The following is a 20159-nucleotide window of genomic DNA, read 5'->3' on the forward strand; positions in this document are numbered from 1 at the left end:
AAAAAAGTAACCGTGAAAAACATGGGTTTTCAAAGGGTTTCAATACGAACATAGTACCAGTCATAAGCAAGCAAACCAACCAAAACAAAAATCAGCTGTTATTCTGCAAATTTTCACTGGAAGTCGATCGCGTACTTTTGCTTTCAAATTTTTTAAAATGGCTCTTACTCTCCTGCAAATTTTTACTGGAAAAGTACACGAACAGACCTAATGTAGACATAGCATTAGTCCACCCCCAGAGACCTTTCTACGTTTTTGCTTAATATTCTTTGGGTACGGAGACTATTAAGCAAATTAATTAATTTAATTTGACAAAGGTGTAGATGAAGATACATGGCGTATCAGAAATAGCGATCCAGCATGCCAGTCTGTTTTGAGTAAACGACTCGTTTTCCTTTTATAGTGCTCTGAAAACGAAACGTTTTTCCTTTTCAATTTATAAGGGCAAAACGACTCGTTTGCCACAAAAACAAGTCATTCAAAGCATGCTCAGACTGTACCTGACCGACATCCCATAGCCAATATCAACGATTTTTCAGAGAGATTACATGTAAAGTCCGTTTTAACTACACTTAATCTCGTTGGAGCGTATTACCAAATCCTAATGGCAAATGAGAACATTCAGACTCGTTTGCCACAAAAACAAGTCATTCAAAGCATGTGAGCCCAAATAGAGAAAATAGATCTTTACAATAAGCTACCATAAAATTTAAATTGGAGTGTGAAAAAATTAAAATTGCAAAACATCTCAAATGGTGCGGACGGTCGGTGTAGACACAGGATTCAGTAATAGAAGGTCACTTGTCATCATTAAAGATGTCAAATCTGCCGATTGAAAATGTCATCAAATAGGAGAAATCGTAAACAAAGAATGAATGTAAAAGTATAACAAGTTGACATCCTCAATGGCAAGTACTGCCAAAAAATAAAAAAAATTTGTATGTCGTCTGATCGCTTGGCTTAACCATATTCAGTGAATCCGGGTATAGACACAGCACACACTTTAAAACTTTGTAGCAGCCCCGAACGTGCCGACTTTTGAGAGTAAACGAGATGGCCATCCTTCAGCTGCTAGACGAATGGCCAATATGGAATGAGCACGTTGAGCTTTGTTTTTGAGCGTTGCGTTGAAAAATCCAACTCTACAAACAAATCCCACAAAAGCAGAGTGCAAAAGTTAATCAATTTTCACTGAAGATGTCTCATTGCTAATACGACGAAATTAAACAGCGGTGGTGAAATTCGGATGCCTGGTATTTTAAGCATTTCAATTCTTTCTACTTCAACTGGACACTTTAAAAAGTTGATTGTTGAATTCATTGACATGGCAACTACGACATTGACTCGCAAGACAGCTATCAATCAATCCGTTGCATGTCGCTCACGTTGACTTTCTGGTGAAAAACTTTCAGCAGCAAAGACAGTAATTTATGTTGTATTGGATAATGAAATATGCCGTCCCTCAAGAAGAATTCACATGGTGTCTAAGAAAACTGGTAGCTGGCGCGCATGTGATGATTATCGGAAGCTGAATTCCCGGGCTGTACCTGACAGACATCCCATAGCCAATGTCAAAGATTTTTCAGAGAGATTACATGTAAGGTCCGTTTTAACTACACTTAATCTCGTTGGAGCCTATTACCAAATCCTAATGAAAAATGAGAACATTCAAATAACAGCGGTTTGTACACCTTTTGGTCAGGTTAGATTTTTATATATGCCATTTGATTTGCGAAATGCCACCCAGACATTTCAAAAATTTATGGATTCGGTTTAACGGGATCTTGCCTATATATATTGCTACATAGACGATATTATTGTCATGCCATCATCAATTGAGGGGCATGAGACTTATTTGCGGGAGGTAATTCAACGTTTACGACATCATGGGCTAACGATAAATTTTAGCAAATATTATTTTGTTAGGGTATTGTTGACCTGGTTTAAAATTCTTGTAATTTTGTTGTATTGTATCGGCTATAGGTCCATTAAAACACAAATATTTAAGGTTTTTTTCTTTTATTTTTCTCCAATATTTCGGTAGACTCCGTCTACCATTTTCAAGGCCCGATGGCATATATTGGCACTACCATGACGAAATTGAAAACTAGGTTATCTGCACATAAATCTGACCAAAAAGCCAATAATAGACCAATCGAGCAGAAAACTGCACTAGCAGCCCACTGTGCATTGACTGGTCATAAGCCAAACCTCAACGATGTGGACATCTTAGCTCAAGAGAACAATTACAGACGAAGATTCACTCTCGAGATGTTGCATATCATCGACTTACCGCCTGACGAGAGAATGAATTTCAAGAAAGATATAGAAAGCTGCGCGAAGGTATACCGCCACACAGTCAACAAGCACAGCAGAAGAGAACATTTAGTTGCCAACAGACAATAGTTCGTGTAACAACTCATTAAATGTAATAGGAATTAAAGTTTCTTAAAAATTATTGTTTTTCTGTTTTTATTGTGTGATTCGTTTTTACTAAAATTTGTGTTTTTCTGTTTTTTTTATTTAAATACAACTAGCCTTGAAAATGGTAGACGGAGTCTACCGAAATATTGGAGAAAAATAAAAGAAAAAAACCTTAAATATTTGTGTTTTAATGGACCTATAGCCGATACAATACAACAAAATTACAAGAATTTTAAACCAGGTCAACAATACCCTAACAGAGTATACATCAACGGGAGGCACGCCGTAATATAAAAACAAATAAGATGACAATATACAAAAACATCAAACAAAAGTACAATGAGCACACATACAGAACGGCCCAGCAATATTCGAAACACCAAAAACAAATAGCCAAGCTCAAAACATCTGTAACATTTTTAATAAAATGTAAGAGAACAGGCATCATACCAAACTTCATAATCAATGCAACCAAACACACTAACAACATCTTCCAAACACACAAAACCAAGAAAATCCCGCCAAATATTGAGAAAACATTACACAGGTACATTCACAACTTTCACACGAAAGTATTAAAACTTCTAATACAATACAAACACAAGCAAATCCACTCTTTTAAAGAGAAAGTAGAGAATACAAAGACTAAGCTAGGAGAACTACTGACTCAAGATGATTTCCTACAATACCTCGACAGTGAGCTTACTCTCTACAAGGGCAATGTTAGCAAGAGCAAGACAACACACATAAAGAAACTACAGGCACTCACACAACGACAAGACAAGGCCCTCAACATTAGACGCAACGACGTGTGGTTTGTGAATAAAACAGAGCGAGAGATACCAACGAACGTACAATGGATTCTCTCTTTAGGTCCGAAACACGCTCTCCCACACACCAACAAGAACTTTCCACTCTTGCAAGTCATTGCAGAGGGAGAGGAGTGTGTACAAACTATAGAGAATAGAGAGGAACAGGAGATGGGAAGAACCAAGCTTACAACATTGATAGACGATCACTTACGAAAGTCAAAGATGAGCATGAGAGACAAATATGTGGTGGACACAGTGTCTCAAACAAGAAAATATTTAAAGGAGAATGAGGATTTATTAATTTTAACGGCAGACAAGGGAGGAAAGACAGTGGCTTTGTACAAAGATGACTACGAGCAAAAAATGAAGGCAATAATACACGATATGTGTATGTATAGGCGCTTAAAGATTGACCCAACATCTAGGCTACAGACAAGGAACAACAAATTGGTGGATAAACTTCACAACTTGAATCTTATCAGCATCCAGGAGAAGAATAAATTGACCAGCAAGACCGCATTGGCCCCTCGAATATATGGACTCCCAAAGATCCATAAAGAAGGTACACCGTTGAGACCAATATGTTCATCAATAAACGCGCCGTCCTATCATCTATGTAGGTACATAGTGAATATTTTGAAAAATATCACCAAGGATTCCAAATATAATGTGAAAGACGCAGTGGACTTTAAAGCTAAGATAAAGAACATGACCATAGAAAATGACGAAGTTTTAGTATCTTTTGACGTGGTGTCCTTGTTCCCAAGTATTCCAATAAATTTAGCACTCCAGACAATTGAGAATAAATGGGACGAGATTGAAAAATATACCAATATTCCAAGGGAAATTTTCAAGGAAATTCTAACATTCTGCATTAAGGACAGCAGATATTTTAAATACGATGACAAGTTGTATGAACAGCTTAGAGGAATGCCAATGGGATCACCCGCTTCACCCATTATTGCTGACATCGTAATGGAGGAACTTCTCAATAACACATTTGACAAAATAAGAAAACCTAAGATATTGACAAAATATGTAGACGACATTTTCGCGATTTTGAAGAAATCAGACGTGGCAGAGACGCTGAAGACTCTGAACTCCTTCAACAACTACATCCAATTTACGAAGGAAGAAGAATATGATGGCAAACTACCTTATTTGGACTCGGTAGTTTACAGACATGGCAACCAGCTAAAAATAGATTGGTATCAAAAATCGACGGCTTCCGGAAGATTAATCAATTTTTACTCTAAACACCACAAGAGAGTAATAACAAACACAGCAACGAATTTTATAAGAAGAGTATTTAGCATTAGTGATCCAGACTTTCATCCTGACAATGAGAGGAAAATAAAGGCAATTCTTAGAGCCAACGACTTCCCTAATTGGACAATTAATTCACTATTAGGCAAGGCCAAGGAACGTCTTGGAAAAATCATAGACGGAGAGCAGCCTACAAAAGGAAAAATTTATAAATCGCTAACATACATACAAGGATTCTCCGAAAGATTTGGCAAATCAAATCTATACGACAAGGACAAATACCATCTCGCATTAAAAACAGGCAAAACTGTGAATGAATTATTCAGCAAGACAAAATGTAAAATTAAAAATGAGGAAAAATCAAACGTGGTATATAAAATTAGATGTAACGGCGACAAGTCCAATATATGCCCGATGGCATATATTGGCACTACCATGACGAAATTGAAAACTAGGTTATCTGCACATAAATCTGACCAAAAAGCCAATAATAGACCAATCGAGCAGAAAACTGCACTAGCAGCCCACTGTGCATTGACTGGTCATAAGCCAAACCTCAACGATGTGGACATCTTAGCTCAAGAGAACAATTACAGACGAAGATTCACTCTCGAGATGTTGCATATCATCGACTTACCGCCTGACGAGAGAATGAATTTCAAGAAAGATATAGAAAGCTGCGCGAAGGTATACCGCCACACAGTCAACAAGCACAGCAGAAGAGAACATTTAGTTGCCAACAGACAATAGTTCGTGTAACAACTCATTAAATGTAATAGGAATTAAAGTTTCTTAAAAATTATTGTTTTTCTGTTTTTATTGTGTGATTCGTTTTTACTAAAATTTGTGTTTTTCTGTTTTTTTTATTTAAATACAACTAGCCTTGAAAATGGTAGACGGAGTCTACCGAAATATTGGAGAAAAATAAAAGAAAAAAACCTTAAATATTTGTGTTTTAATGGACCTATAGCCGATACAATACAACAAAATTACAAATATTATTTTGGCCAATCTGAAGTTCAGTTTCTTAGATAAATCATCAACGGTGATGGCTCAAAACCTCCGATCGATCGAGTAAACGAATTGGAAAACTATGCTAAGCCCGAAACGATTTATGAACTTCGCAGATTACTTGGTGCAATAAATTTCATCCTGCTCAATTGCAGGCCTCATTAAACGAAGTTCACAAGGATACAAAGAAGAATGATAAGAGAAAAGTCCTTTGGACATTCGAGGCAGAGAGAGCATTTTTGACTTGTAAGGAGAGCCTACTTCATGCAATCAGGCTTGCTCATCCGGTTTCGACCTTAGACCTAGCTCTTACTACGGATGCATCGGATATTGCAATCGGGGCCGTTCTATAGCAGAATTACAATATAATGGAGTGTGGCAGCCTCTTGGTTTCTTTTTTCGGAAGTTGAGTGGTTCTGAAAGGTTTCTTTTCCCGGTAGATGAGTGGTTCTGAAAGGAATTGTAGTACATATGACAGAATTACTTGCCATTTATGAGGCAATAAAATACTATTAGCACGTTCTTGAAGCTCGCCATTTTCTGATAAGGACCGATCACAAACCTTTAATCTACGCTGTTTCTCAAAGACTGGAGAAGGCTTCACCTCGACAACTGAGGCACATAGACTTTATCTCGCAATTCACAACTGAGATTATATATTTGGCAGGACCTGAAAACACTGTGGCAGACACATTTTCTCGCCTCAATGCAATATTGATGCCAACTTCAGTTCCTCTAATAGAACTTCAATCAGCACAAGAGACTTACGAAGAGTTGGTAATTATTTTAAATGGCGCCACTTCTTTAAAGCTGCAGAAGGTACATTTCGATTCAACTTCAGTTTATTGCGACATCTCGACTACAAATGTTCGTATATACGTTTCTGAGTCTTTACGTTAACAAACTTTCAACTCCATTCACAATCTTTCACATCCCGGTGGACGTGCTACTCTTCAACAGTTTCGTGAAAGGTACATGAAGAAGCAAATTTTGAATTGGTCTCATTCCAAAGATCCAAAATTACCAGACATAACCGACTTACATCCAACAAAATAGATATTCCCGATCATCGATTTGATCATGTCCACTTAGACATTACTGTAATGCCTCTGGTTCAAGGCTACAGATATTGCCTCACGATGATAGATCGTTTTTCACGTTAGCCAGAAGCAGTGCCTTTGAAAGGCCTGTCAGCATAAACCATGACCAATGGTCAAATTGGATTTCACGTTTTTACTTCTGAGAGTAAACAAGATGGCAACCCTAAAGCTACCAGACGAAGATAAAAGCAATTGCTATTTGCTCGTGAGTTGTGCACATTTGCTTTCAGCTGTAGACTTTCGTAAAAGTTGATCGAATTAATTGTCGACAAATTTTATGTTAGATAAAGATAGATTTAAATAGTTGTTAAGTTAAACTTGAGTCTTTTATTGACAACAACAACTATAATATCTTAGCCATTTCACCACTTCTTTAATTGTTAAGATTTCCGCTTGATACACACTGCAGTGGTCGGTTAAACATCTCGATATGGCCATCCGTATATAAGTCTATGAAACTCCATTCCAATGGGTTCTATCAGGAAAAGTGTGTCTGAGCCGAACATAAGAAGAAGAAGTTTCGATTCCTTTAAGTCGCTAGGCCCTGATGATGTATCACCGGTTGAATTACGAGCTGTGTCTGATAGACTGGTTCCTTGGCTTAGAGAGATATACTCCGCTTCAATCAGCATGTTGTATATACCTGTGTGATAGAGGGACCAAAAAATTACATTTTCATTCTAAAAGAAGGAAAACCTTACCACACGATGGCGAAATATTCCAATGAGTCTGTCAGCTTCATGCTCAAGACTCTAGACAGGTTGATAGAAACAAATCTTAGGGCAAAGATCACTGGGTATCGCCGGTCTCGGCAGCAGCAGGCATATAGTAAGGGAAAGTCCGTCCACTGAAATTGGCCTTCACGACCTAGTCGCCTACATAGAGGGTTCTCTCACTGTCAAGGAATACACAATGGTAATATTTCTGGACTTCTCAGCAATGTGAAACCGAAGTTAATCATGAAGGAGTTTCTAGGCATAAACTCTGTCGTAAGAAAGTTTGCTAATAACTTACTTACTAAAAGATGCATTACGACAGGTTTGAGATCTGAGGATCTAAAAAGATGGGTCAGCAGAGCAACACCTCAAGGAGGTGTACTCTCTCCTCTACTTTGGAATATAGCCATTAACAATATATTGTTGTCTCTGGAAGAAAGATGTGTAAAAGTGGTCGCGTTTGCTGATGGCGTGACAATTGTGGTTAGGGGAAAGTTTCCCAGCACTCTAAGAGATATACTTCAGGAAGCTCGAAGTGCAACAGCGAAGTGGGTAACCGAAAGTGGTAAGGGAATAAATGCGCGCAAGGCAGAAGTAGTTACTTTCAGCAGGAGATACAAGTTTCCTACAGTGGCATCTGTCTCCTTGGGAGGAGAAAATGTTCCATCTATAGAAGCGCAAAATACCTGGGTGTTTTTGTGAACAGGAAATCGAACTTCAAATCCAACATTTTGGAAAGGGCAAGAAAGGCAAAACCTGCACGAGAGCCATTGGCAAAAGTTATGGTCCGCGCGTCATGCATTTGAAATATACTGCAGTTGTCACACCTATAATGCCATATAGTGTTGTGGTCTGGCGGACGGCGCTTCAAAAGTCCGCCTACTGTTCAGTAGCAGGTGGGCTTTGGGGTGTACTCTAAAAACCTAGAACTGGTCTTATCGAAAAAGTTACCCGACCACTGCAGTGTGTATCAAGCGGAGATCCTTGCAATAAAGGAATTGGTGAAATGACTAAGATATAATGTCATAACGACGATTGCATAATTATCTTCTCAGACAGCCATTAAATCCCTGGAGAACGTACAAAAATCGCCCTCGGCTGTCGCAGATCTCTCAACGAGGTGGCTGAACAGTTCAAAACTCACCTGTTATAGGTGCCGGGCCACAGAGATATCACAGGGAATTGTGAGGAGGACGTGCTTGCGAGACTAGGAACTACCTTACACATTCCAGGAAACTGGAATCTGTTGGTATGCCTCTAGCGACATGTAACCTAAGTTTTCGGGACCAGGCCTGAAGGACAATGAATGATAAATGGACACAAAGTGGGGGCTGTGAGCACTACAAAAATATGTGGCCTAATCTAGACTTGAAGAAGTCTGCCGCTTTGCTGTAACTGGCTAGAACAGACTTCTCAGTCATTGTGTCGGTTATGACAGGTCACTGTCTAATCGGAAAACATGCTGACGGATTGAAGGTTGTCAGTAACGACTTTTGCAGAAGCTGTGAGGACATCGTGGAAGAAGAGACTATAGAACAGTTTCTGTGTGTGTGTCCTGCACTGGCAGTCAGAAGGAGTTCCACTTAAGGTTCTCACCTGTCTGATTTAGCGGATGTGAACATTCTCAAGTTGTTGGTCTATTTAAAGCTATCTGGATGGTTCAACGGTAGGAACTAGAAGGCACCTTCCTTCTTCTGTTCCTGGGGCAGACTGTCACTTAATCTTAGCCTAAAATAACCCCCATTTAGGGTCCATCTGTCATTCGTTTATTTTGGGCTTGATCCTGAAAACTTACCTTACAAGTCACTAGAGGCATACGCACAGATTCCAATTTCCCTCGAATGTGGAGGCTCCTGATCTTGCAAGCTCGTCTGCTCTACAACCGGTGATACATATCTCTGTGGACCGAAACCCACAACAGGTCAATTTCAAACTATTTATTTACTCTCATTGAGAGATCTGCGGTTTTAAACTCTAAGATATGTTGTCCAGAGATTTAATGGCTGCCTGAGAAGACATGCCAATCGTCGTAATGACTTTATATCTTAGCCATCCCACCAGTTCTTCATTCGCAAGGACCCCCGATTGGTACACACTTCAGTGGTCGGGTAAGTTGCTCAATATGACCAGTCCTAGTGTTTCAGAGTACACCTTTCCGTCATCCTGGTCGTCTAGAACCATAACTTGTATTACCAGGGACATCGTAGTTCCAATTGGCTCTACCAGGAATAGTGCCTTTTATACCCTACACCACTACTGTAGTACAGGGTATTATAACTTAGTGAATTAGTTTGTAACACCCAAAAGAAGAGAGATAGACCCATTGATAAGTATACCGATCGACTCAGAATCACTTTCTGATTCGATTTAGCTATGTCCGTCTCTCTGTCTGTCTGTCCGTCTGTCCATGTTAATTTGTGTACAAACTACAGGTCGCAATTTTCATCCGATCGTCTTCAAATTGGGTATGGGCATGTTTTTCGGTCTAGAGACGAAGTCTATTGGAAAAAATCGGTTCAGATTTGGATATAGCTCCCTCTCGAAATTCGGCAGGAAGGATTTTTTAATGACACTCTACATTACTGGTGAGTGTCATGGAAATCGGTTCAGATTTAGATATAGCTCACATATATATATCGCCCGATTTTAACTCCTTGAGCCACTGCAAGCGCATTTGTTGACCAATCTTGCCTACATTTTGCACAACGCTTTTCTCGACGAGTACCACATTATCAAATTTTCGGTAATTTGCAATAATGTTGTAATTTGTGAACCGTAGTTATTACAGTTTGAATATATTTGCTCGAAATGTGATGCGGATTGCTTAATAACCCATCTGAAAATATCCGGCGAGGTCCATCAAAATTGGTTTAGAATAAGACATAGCTCCCACTTTGTACCTATAGGGTAGGGGTAGGGCCGTCCACCCGACTACAACACCATATAGCATTATTGGTCTGACAACTGCAGTATACGCCCAGTGCATTACACGCGGTTTAAACTTCAAACCTTTGCCAATGGCTCTCTTGCAAGTGAATAGGGCAAGACTCGCCTTTCTTGTTCGACCAAATTTATTTCCGGGAACATTTTGGATGTGAATTATAGAAATGAACTTATGAGTTCAAAATGCTTTAAAATAGTATTCATGTCCAATATTTTTATTGGTCGTCGTTCTTTACTTTATACCAGGTTTATGTACAATACTTAAGTAAGAAAAGTCCTATTGTTTTAATGCCTTGAATGCTGCAGAGGTTCAAAAAAAAAAAATGTTCTACTTATCCTTGCTATGCTTTTGCACCATCTTACTTTGTATAGCAGTTAAAAATAACACAAATATGCGTCCTTGCTTTTATTTGTTCAAATAATTTTTAATTTCTATTCCTTTTTGCGTATTGTCATTGAAAGCATTTTAATGGATATTTGAATGTTTGTTATAAATTTTAACATGTCCACGTTATTAAAAAAGACAGTGTGTATTATATGCTCTTATGGATGTAGGAAAACATGTTTAGTGTGTTTACATTTTACACATGGAAGAAACATAGATATGGTCACTGTGAAACCCTTCAGTTCGGCCGGGCCGAACTTTGGATACCCACCACCTCGGGTATATATGTTAACCACCTTTCGTCTAAATCCGATGACAAATGCATACCCTATGCCCCATAGCAGCTGTATCGAAATATGGTCCGATTTGGACCAATAACTACTAATTACAGGTAATTGCTCAATTGTGTATAACGAAATATTGGCCTTATAGCTAACAAGTAAAAGCGTGCTAAGTTCGGCCGGGCCGAATCTTATATACCCTCCACCATGGATCGCATTTGTCAAGTTCTTTTCCCGGCATCTCTTCTTAGGCAAAAAAGGATATAAGAAAAGAGTTACTCTGCTAATAAAACGATATCAAGATATGGTCCGGTTCGGACCAAAATTAAATTATATGTTGCGTTAAGAATTGCGCCCATTGGGGCTCCCGAAGTAAAATAGAGAGAACGATTTATATGGGATCTGTATCGGGCTATAGACCGATTCAGACCATAATAAACACGTTTGTTGATGGTCATGAGAGGATCCAACGTACAAAATTTCAGGCATATCGGATAATAATTGCGACCTCTAGGGGTCAAGAAGTCAAGATCCCAGATCGGTTTATATGGCAGCTATATCAGATTATGAACCGATTTGAACCTTATTTGATCCAGTTGTTGAAAGTAAAAATAAAATACGTCATGCAAAATTTCAGCCAAATCGGATAGAAATTGCGCCCTCTAGAAGCTCAAGAATTCAAATCCCCAGATCTGTTTATATGACAGCTATATCAGTTTATGAACCGATTTGAACCATACTTGGCACAGTTGTTGGATATCATAACGAAATACTTCGTGCAAAAATTCATTCAAATCGGATAAGAATTGTGCCCTCTAGAGGGTCAAGAAGTCAAGACCCAAGATCGGTTTATATGGTAGCTATATCAGGTTATGGACCGATTAGAACCATACTTGGCACAGTTGTTGGGTATCATAACAAAACACGTCGTGCGAAATTCCATTCCAATCGGATAAGAATTGCGCACTCTAGAGGCTTAAGAAGTCAAGACCCAAGATCGGTTTATATGGTAGCTATATCAGGTTATGGACCGATTTGAACCATACTTGGCACTGTTGTTGGATATAATAAGAAAACACGTCGTGCAAAATTTCATTTCAATCGGATAAGAATTGCGCACTCTAGAGGCTCAAGAAGTCAAGACCCAAGATCGGTTTATATGGCAGCTATATCAGGTTATGGACCGATTTGAACCATACTTGGCACAGTTGTTGGATATCATAGCAAAACACGTCATGCAAAATTTCGTTCCAATCGGATAAGAATTGCGCACTCTACAGGCTCAAGAAGTCAAGACCCAAGATCGGTTTATATGGCAGCTATATCAAAATATGGACCGATATGGCCCATTTACAATACCAACCGACCTACACTAATAAGAAGTATTTGTGCAAAATTTCAAGCGGCTAGCTTTACTCCTTCGGAAGTTAGCGTGCTTTCGACAGACAGACGGACGGACGGACGGACAGACGGACGGACATGGCTAGATCGACATAAAATGTCACGACGATCAAGAATATATATACTTTATGGGGTCTCAGACGAATATTTCGAGTAGTTACAAACAGAATGACGAAATTAGTATACCCCCCATCTCATGGTGGAGGGTATAAAAATAAACCGATTTGAACCATATGCGACACGGATGTTGAAAAGCCTAACAAAAGTCACTGTGTCAAATTTCAGTGAAATCGGATTATAAATGAGCCTTTTATGGGGCCAAGACTTTCAATCGAGATATCGGTTTATATGGTAGCTATATCGAAATCTGGACCTATTTGGGCTAAATTGAAGAAGAGGCCCTTCGACATGGCCTACCACAACGCACTGTCCCAAATCGGAACCCTAAATCGAGAGATCGGTCTATATCGGAGTCAAATTAAAGAAGAATGTCGAAGGGCCTAACACAAACCACTGTCCCAAATTTTGGGAAAATCGGCCAATAAATGCGTCTCTTAAGGGGCCAAGACATTAAATCGAGATATCGGTGTATATGGCAGGCATATCCAAATCAGGGCCTATCGGGGCCAAATTGAACGAAAGTCGAAGGGCCTAACACAACTCACTGTCCCAAATTTCAGCAAAATCGGATAATAAATGTGGCTTTTATGGGTCTAAGGTCTGGGTCCAAATCTGGACCGATCTGAGCCAAATTGAAGATGGATATCGAAGGGCCTAACACAACTCACTCTCCCAAGTTTCAGCAAATAAATGTGTCTTTATGGGCCTAAGACCCTAAATCGGTGGTTGGTCTATATGGGGCATATATCAAGATATAATTCGATATAGCCCTTCGAACTTAACCTGCTTATGGACAAAAAAAAGAATGTGTGCAAAGTTTCATCTCAATATCTCTATTTTTAAAGACTATAGCGAGATTTTAACAGACCGATTTTTATGCTGATCAAGAATTTATATACTTGATAGGGTCGGAAATTAATATTTCGATGTGTTGCAAACGGAATGACAAAATGAATGTACCCCCATCCTTCGGTGGTGGGTATAAAAAGAATGACTTCTATTGCCCATCTTTACATCACCAGGTTAAAACCCAAATGCGTTGCAAATGTTCAGATCGGCTGATTCAGAGTATGTAGTCTCCAAAGCAACAAAAGCAAAGTCTTGCTATATTTACCATGGCTTGTTTGCTTAGCTGGTTCAAGAAAACATCTCCATCGTTCACACCAGGTGAGATGTTTTGCAAATTTCAAAAACTACCATAATTTTTACTATTTAGATTTCAATTTTATACTTATACGATTTGGATGATTTTCTTTATCCAAGTTGGGTTTAGTCCAAATCGGCTTATAACCTTTTATAGCGCCCATATCAACTGATCTTCTTGATAATATCTTGGCCCCAAGAGGGCTATTCTTATCCGATTTCTCTAAAATTTGGATCGATGATTTCTGATACGACTTCCACTATCCAACCTGACCTCATACGCGAATTTGCCTATGTACATTTCAAAAAGGAACAGCGGGGATAATTTCTCTCATATCAATGAGTGTTGAACTCAAGCGTTCAATGTTAAACGCGGACATGCTTACCAATTACCTGATAAAGGTTAGGTTAGGTTTAAGTGGCAGTCTGACATTAGACTCACTTAGACGTTTTAGTCCATTGTGATACCACCGAAACCGGAGAAGGAATATACTTTCTAATTCCTACCGTTGAACCATTCAGATCGCTTCAAAAAGCCCAACAACTTGCGAATGTTCACACCCGCAATCGCAGATAGGTTCTCAAAAAAAAGGAGAACCCAAAGTGAAATTCCTTCTGACTGTCAGTGTGGGACAGAGCTCGACGTCCACACAGCTTCTGCAGAAGTCATTGCTTACAACCTTCAATCTGTCAGAATGTTTACCGATCGGACATGACGGACACAATGACTGAAATGTCTGTTCTAGCCAGCAACAGCAGAGTGGTAGACCTCTTCAAGTCTATATTAGGCCACATAATGTTGCCGTGTCACTAGAGGCATAGCCGCAGATTCCAGTTTCTCTGGAATGTGTAGAGCAGTTAATAGTCTAGCAAACTGGTCTGCTTCACAGTTACCTGGGCTATCTCTGCGACAGTCGAGGGAGGTTTTTGAATTCAGAAATACGTGCTCCGAGGATTTGAAGGCTGTCTGAGAAGATATTTATGCCGATCGTCGTTATAACGACTTCTTTAATTTCAACGATCTCTGCTTGATACACGCTACAGTGGTCGGGTAACCTTCTCGATACGACCAATCCTAGTTCTTCAGAGTACACCCCAGCGCCATCCTGGTCGTCTAGAACCATAACTTCTATTGCCAGGGATATCGTAGTTCCAATTGGCTCCATTAGGAATAGTGATACAGTATTTTTTACCAAAAAAGCGGCTCAGGGTCTAATCCACACTGCCTGGAAGATCGGGCATTGTATTAAGTGTCTATAGCCGCCACTTGACAAAAGAGAAAGTTCCCTTAGCCTCACAGTTGTGGTCTCAGCATTATATTCAGTGCATCAGATGCGGCTAATATGCGCAGCCTCAGTGGGGATGTGATGCGCAAACGAGCCATCCTTTGGATCCGGCTGAGTATTGAACAGTAGGTGTAGTTTTGAAGAGCCGTCCGCCAGACTACAACACAATATAGCATTATAGGTGCTATATTGTGTTGTGGTCTGCTCTTGCAGGTGTATAGGGCAAGAGTTGCCTTTCTTGCACTTTTCAAAATCTTGGATTTGAAGTTCAATTTCGTGACCAGTAAAACACCCAGTTATTTCTGTAAATGACATTCTCCCTTCCCAAGAAGATAGGTGCCGCTTTGGTAACTTGCTGAAAAGAACTACTTCTGTCTTACACGGAGTTACGCCCAGACCACTTTCGGTAGCCCACTTCGCTGTCCCACGTAGAGCTTCTTGAAGTATATCTCTATGAGCGGTTGGAAATTTTCCTCTAACCGCAATTGCCACGTCATAAGCATACACGACCACTTTTAAACCTTTTCCTTCCAGAGATGATAATATATTGTTAGTGGCCATATTCCAAAGTAGAGAAGCCAGTTCACCTTCATGCTTGCCGTAATGTATATTTTAGTGAGTAAGTAATTAACTAACTTTCTTACGTTAGTGTTGATGCCTAGAAACTCCAGCTGCTTCATGATTGACGTCGGTTTTACCTTGCTGAGAAGTCCAGAAATGCTACCATTGTGTATTCCTTGACAGTGAGAGAACCCTCTATGTAGGCGACTAGGTCGTGAAGGTCTATTTTAGTGGACTTTTCCTTACTTTATGCATGCTGTTGGTGAGACTGGCGATCTCTTATCATCTTTGCTGAGATACGTTTCTATCAACCTATCTTGAGCAAAAAGATGACAGACTAACGGGACGAAAATATTTCGCCATCGTGTGGTAAGGTTTTCCTGCTTTTGGAATGAAAATTAAATTTTTTGGTCTCTCCATCACACAGGTATATATGACATGCTGATACAAGCGGAGTATATCACCTTAAACCAAAGAGCCACTTAAATGTGTCGGAACGTTTTATCGCCCAAACAATTTGGGACTCAGACACAATTTTCCCCATAACCTCCGACGAATGCATTCAGCGATAACCTCTTCTGGCGCCACGTTGTCCGTTGGAGAGTTTCCCGTGAAATGTGCATCAACAAGTAGTTCTGGCGTTTCTTCACAAGACATTGTCTATAGATTCTCCGATTTCTGAAAGTATCCTACCGTAACAGGTCTGCTGGATAGAATTTTCCTTAGCCTAGAGGTCACAGATATATCCTTCACGGAGCTGCAGAACTCCACCCTGGATTTGTTCAGAGCCTTTTCAGTCCGTCCTTGTATTTTCTTAGTTCAGCCTTATAGACGTCCCAATCGTGTGGTGCCCTTGTGGTTTTCGCCCTTTTGAAGCGTTTTCTGCAGCCCTTCCTTAGACTAAACAGTTCTGGGGTCCACCAAGTGAGTCAAATAGGGTCTTTGGGATTAGCTTGACCATTATGTCGATATTCTCCGCAGTTCCCCCTTTCTTTTCTGGTCTGAAAGGGACAGTCATGTAGAATGTATGCCGAAATTTATACCAATCCGCCTTTTTATACCCACCGCCATCGAATGGGGTATACTAACCTAAACATTCTGTTTGTAACACCTCGAAATATTGATATGCGACCCCATAAAGCATATATATTCTTGATCGTCTGGACATTTTGTGTCGATCTAGCCATGTCCCTCCGTCCGTCTGTCGAAATCACGATAACGGTCGAACGCATAAAGCTAATTTTGCACAGATACATCTTAATGATGTAGGTCGTTGGGGATTAGATTTGGATATAGCTCAAATATAAACCGATCTCCCGATTTGACATATTTAGCCCCTAGAAGTCGCAATTGTTATCGGATGGTGCTAAAATTTTGCATGTAGTGTTCTGTTACGACGTCTTCCGTGCCAAGTACGGTTGAAATCGGTCTATAACCTGATATAGCTACCATAAAACCCGATGTCCGATTTGACATTTTGAGCCCCTTGAAGCCGCAATTTTTGCCAGATTCGGCTAACATTTTGCATGTTGTTTTCTGTTACGACTTCCAACAACTGTGCCAAGTACGGTCCAAAATAGTCTTTAACCTGATGTAGCTCCCATATAAACCGATCTCTCAATTAGCCTTGTTCGGTTTCTAGAAGCTTTCATTTTTGCCAGGTTTGGCAGAAATTTGGTACGTAGAGTAAAATTATGCCTTTTAACTTATTTGATTTTGTGTCAATGTTACGCAGAATCGATGGAGGTGGGTTTCAAAGATTCGGCCCCGCCGAACATAGCACCTCTTTACTTGTTTCTGTTTAGCAAAGGGGCCACTTCTGCATCATCCTTTCCAAGGCTGAATCTAATATAACGATGATCAGATGACCACAGCGTCGGTCATCGAGCACTTGCCGCATATCCCTCCGCTTATATCTTTCGATTTAAAGCTAACATCCGGTACCTCCTGACTGTTTCTGGTAGTAAAGGTCGGTTTATTTCCTTTCTTACAAATCGCCAGATTGTAACTTATAATATATTCCATAAGCAGCAGACCCCTTTTGTTGATATCCGAACTTCCCTATATCTGTTGATGCGCATTAGCATTACTTCATACAATGAGGCCCTTTTATCCGGCAGATTAGGGTTCAAAGAGCAAGATAATGTTTGAAGGCGGTATCTCTGAATCGTGTGCTATATACAGGGAAGCCAACCAGCAATGAGACTGAATCGTCTACTACTGAATCTTCAGTGCTTAGCGGCGAAAGAAGGTAAATATTAAGACTACTCTTTGCAAGAATACAGGCTCTGTGTCTCCCATTTCCCGTAGCCTTGAGTACTTTAAATCCAGGAATTCTTAGTCCAAGAATCATTCCTCCACACAGAACTACGTCAAATCCGCCATCCATCAGAGGGATCTTTAGCGCTGGTGAAGCGGCCTCACAATGGTGGGGATTTATCTGCAGAATCCGGACCATAGTCAGGATTCAGAATTTCCACCACTGTTGCGTTAGCGTCGTCTTATGAATTCTTATCATGATGAGTTTCCTTACGCATCCAGGGGCTGTTGAGAAAGCATTGGTTTCACTCTCCTGATTCCCCAACCACACCGATTTTATAGACCTTCAGTCTCAACTTGTTGAATCCGTAGGATACAACTTGAGACATGTTGAGGTCTGCGAGATTGCCGGAGTTTAGTACAAATACTGCATGTCTGCGATCTCCGTCAGCCTCATCGCAACTACCGAACTTCAAGTCGGTGGTTGAAAGATTGAAATTACAGTCCCTTAGTCTCCCAAATGTGGATTCAGGATGTCAGGGAATCCTTGGTATCCAAGCGTGCGCCATTGGTCGAGAAGGAATATCTTTATCTTGACTAAATCCACAATTATAGAAAAAAGTCTGCTGATAGCAGCAAACACGGTCTGCTGTCTGTTTGTAGTTAATTTTACTGCTATTACAACAGTAGTTCTGTTGTAATAGCTAAATGTTTGCAATTTCAGAACAGCGGTATGACTGCTGAAAAGTCAGCAGTTAGCTGAAAATGACTGCTGCTTTATTTATGGTGGGATTGTTGGAAGGAGAGTAAATAAAAAAAATGAAAGAGAAGATTTTAAGTTTTTGAAAGAAAATAAATAGTCTGAACGCAACCAGAAAAGATGCCTAAAATAATCAAAACACATGATCGATGATAAAAGGTAAACATTAATAACTTTCCAACATTTAACAGATCACGAGTGGGGTGTGAAATAAAACAAACAACAACATCCAACAGCAGAGGATATAAAGTAAGTGCTGTTATAAAAGAATAGCAAAGAATAATGTTGTGGTAGGTAGCCCAAAAATGGAAAAAATTGGCACAGGCAGATTTAAGGAAGTTTCATGAATTAGATACACATTTATCAGTACGCAAACGGAGATATGTATGTGAAAGCAGAAATGCAGCATGGTCCAATAAAATGTTCCAAAAGTTAGATTTAAGGATGTGTGGATGTTTGCAAATACAAATTTGCCCATGAATATTCTATTAGAGAACAGAGGAAATTTACAATTCATATCAATTTTCATGTGAAACAGCTATAAGTGCGAGTAGTATCGAAGCTAATGAATACATGAACAGAGCATAAAATGTTTGTTAAAGCAGCGTTAATGTTTGCTTTTCCATTTTCAGGAGACAAAAAGTGCTGTTTTAGCAAACATTTTTGCTATCCTGAATAACAAATTTTGTTGAGTGCAGTGCTTCGCCTAGCCAGTTCTCGCCAATCTTTTTTAGGGTGCAACGATCCATCTTAATTGAGCGCTGATTCCTGAAATCAATTAATTTGTATCGTCCCCGATACCAGCCTGCATCGTGACAAGCTGGAGGAGGAGCAGGCATTTCGGCAGGAACATCGGAGCATACAGATGAAAGCCCACTCCAATTTTTCTTAGATATGGAGCCCTAATCTTTTCTCTTGTCTACAACTACCACCAACAAGCTGTCCTTTGCGACATTACTAAAGGTTCTTGGACTCATATTATTATTGTTCGCTTAGTTCTTTTCGGCATGGGATGCCCTTCAGGTGACCGCAGCCTTTGGGATGACTTCAGCGCCGTTTCCAAAATTAAACGTATTGTCTTTGGGCAGCATGTGTAGCGAAACTTCGAGCCCAATTAAGGGAGCCTTTCTCTTTATTTGTGAGAGTTTTGGTATCATAAGGAGCGTATTGGTTTGTAAGCATGCGAAGATAAAATAAATTCGGCCTTGTCCTTAAGACTAGAACCGAGTGTCTTCGTCTAAAGCCCTTGCTGACCAGTCGGCTGTCGGCTAGTGGAGTCTGGACCAGTCAAGGTCTCAGTAGTAGACAACATGATACGGCCTGAAACTGCCACCGCAACTGTTGGGTCTTTGGATTCCATTCTAAGTCTTATCCTGGGCTCTAGATTTGCTGCTCCACTGGAAATAGGCACAGATTATCAACCGCCTAATGGATAACACTATGCAAATTACAAATTTTGTTCATGAATATTCCATTAAGGAACAGGGGCAAACTTTTTACATATTAATGAGTGCTGTTCGATTCACGTTAAAAATGTTTCTGATGGTTTCGCCGGTATTCGAACCCAGGCGTTCAGCGTCATAGACGGACATGCTACCCTATGCGCTACGGTGGCCAACCTATCCTTGCTACCCTTGAGTGACTTAAAGTTTTTGCTCGAAAATAATTACCTATTACGAGTTAGGGAATAT

At 39.9% G+C, this 20159-nt stretch overlaps 1 protein-coding gene across 1 annotated transcript; it reads left to right on the plus strand.

The window, feature by feature from the left end:
• Positions 1 to 2257: 2257 nt before the first annotated feature.
• Positions 2258 to 19792, plus strand: LOC131997149 (uncharacterized). Its single transcript, XM_059367607.1, has 5 exons — positions 2258 to 2428; positions 2538 to 3852; positions 6244 to 6332; positions 19465 to 19638; positions 19685 to 19792. The coding sequence occupies exons 2-5, from the start codon at positions 2730 to 2732 to the stop codon at positions 19790 to 19792; spliced, it is 1494 nt and encodes a 497-aa protein (XP_059223590.1). The 5' UTR covers positions 2258 to 2428; positions 2538 to 2729.
• The last annotated feature ends 367 nt before the right edge of the window (positions 19793 to 20159 follow it).

Source organism: Stomoxys calcitrans, chromosome 1, assembly GCF_963082655.1.
Source record: "Stomoxys calcitrans chromosome 1, idStoCalc2.1, whole genome shotgun sequence".
NCBI lineage: Eukaryota > Metazoa > Arthropoda > Insecta > Diptera > Muscidae > Stomoxys > Stomoxys calcitrans.

Excerpts from the sequence above, each read along its gene's own strand:
- LOC131997149 (XM_059367607.1), top strand. The coding sequence starts at position 2,730 with ATGACAATATACAAAAACATCAAACAAAAGTACAATGAGCACACATAC. Across the intron at positions 3,853-6,243 it reads CGCGCCGTCCTATCATCTAT|TTCCTCTAATAGAACTTCAA; the intron begins GTAGGTACATAG and ends TGCCAACTTCAG. Across the intron at positions 19,639-19,684 it reads GTATCATAAGGAGCGTATTG|ACTAGAACCGAGTGTCTTCG; the intron begins GTTTGTAAGCAT and ends CTTGTCCTTAAG.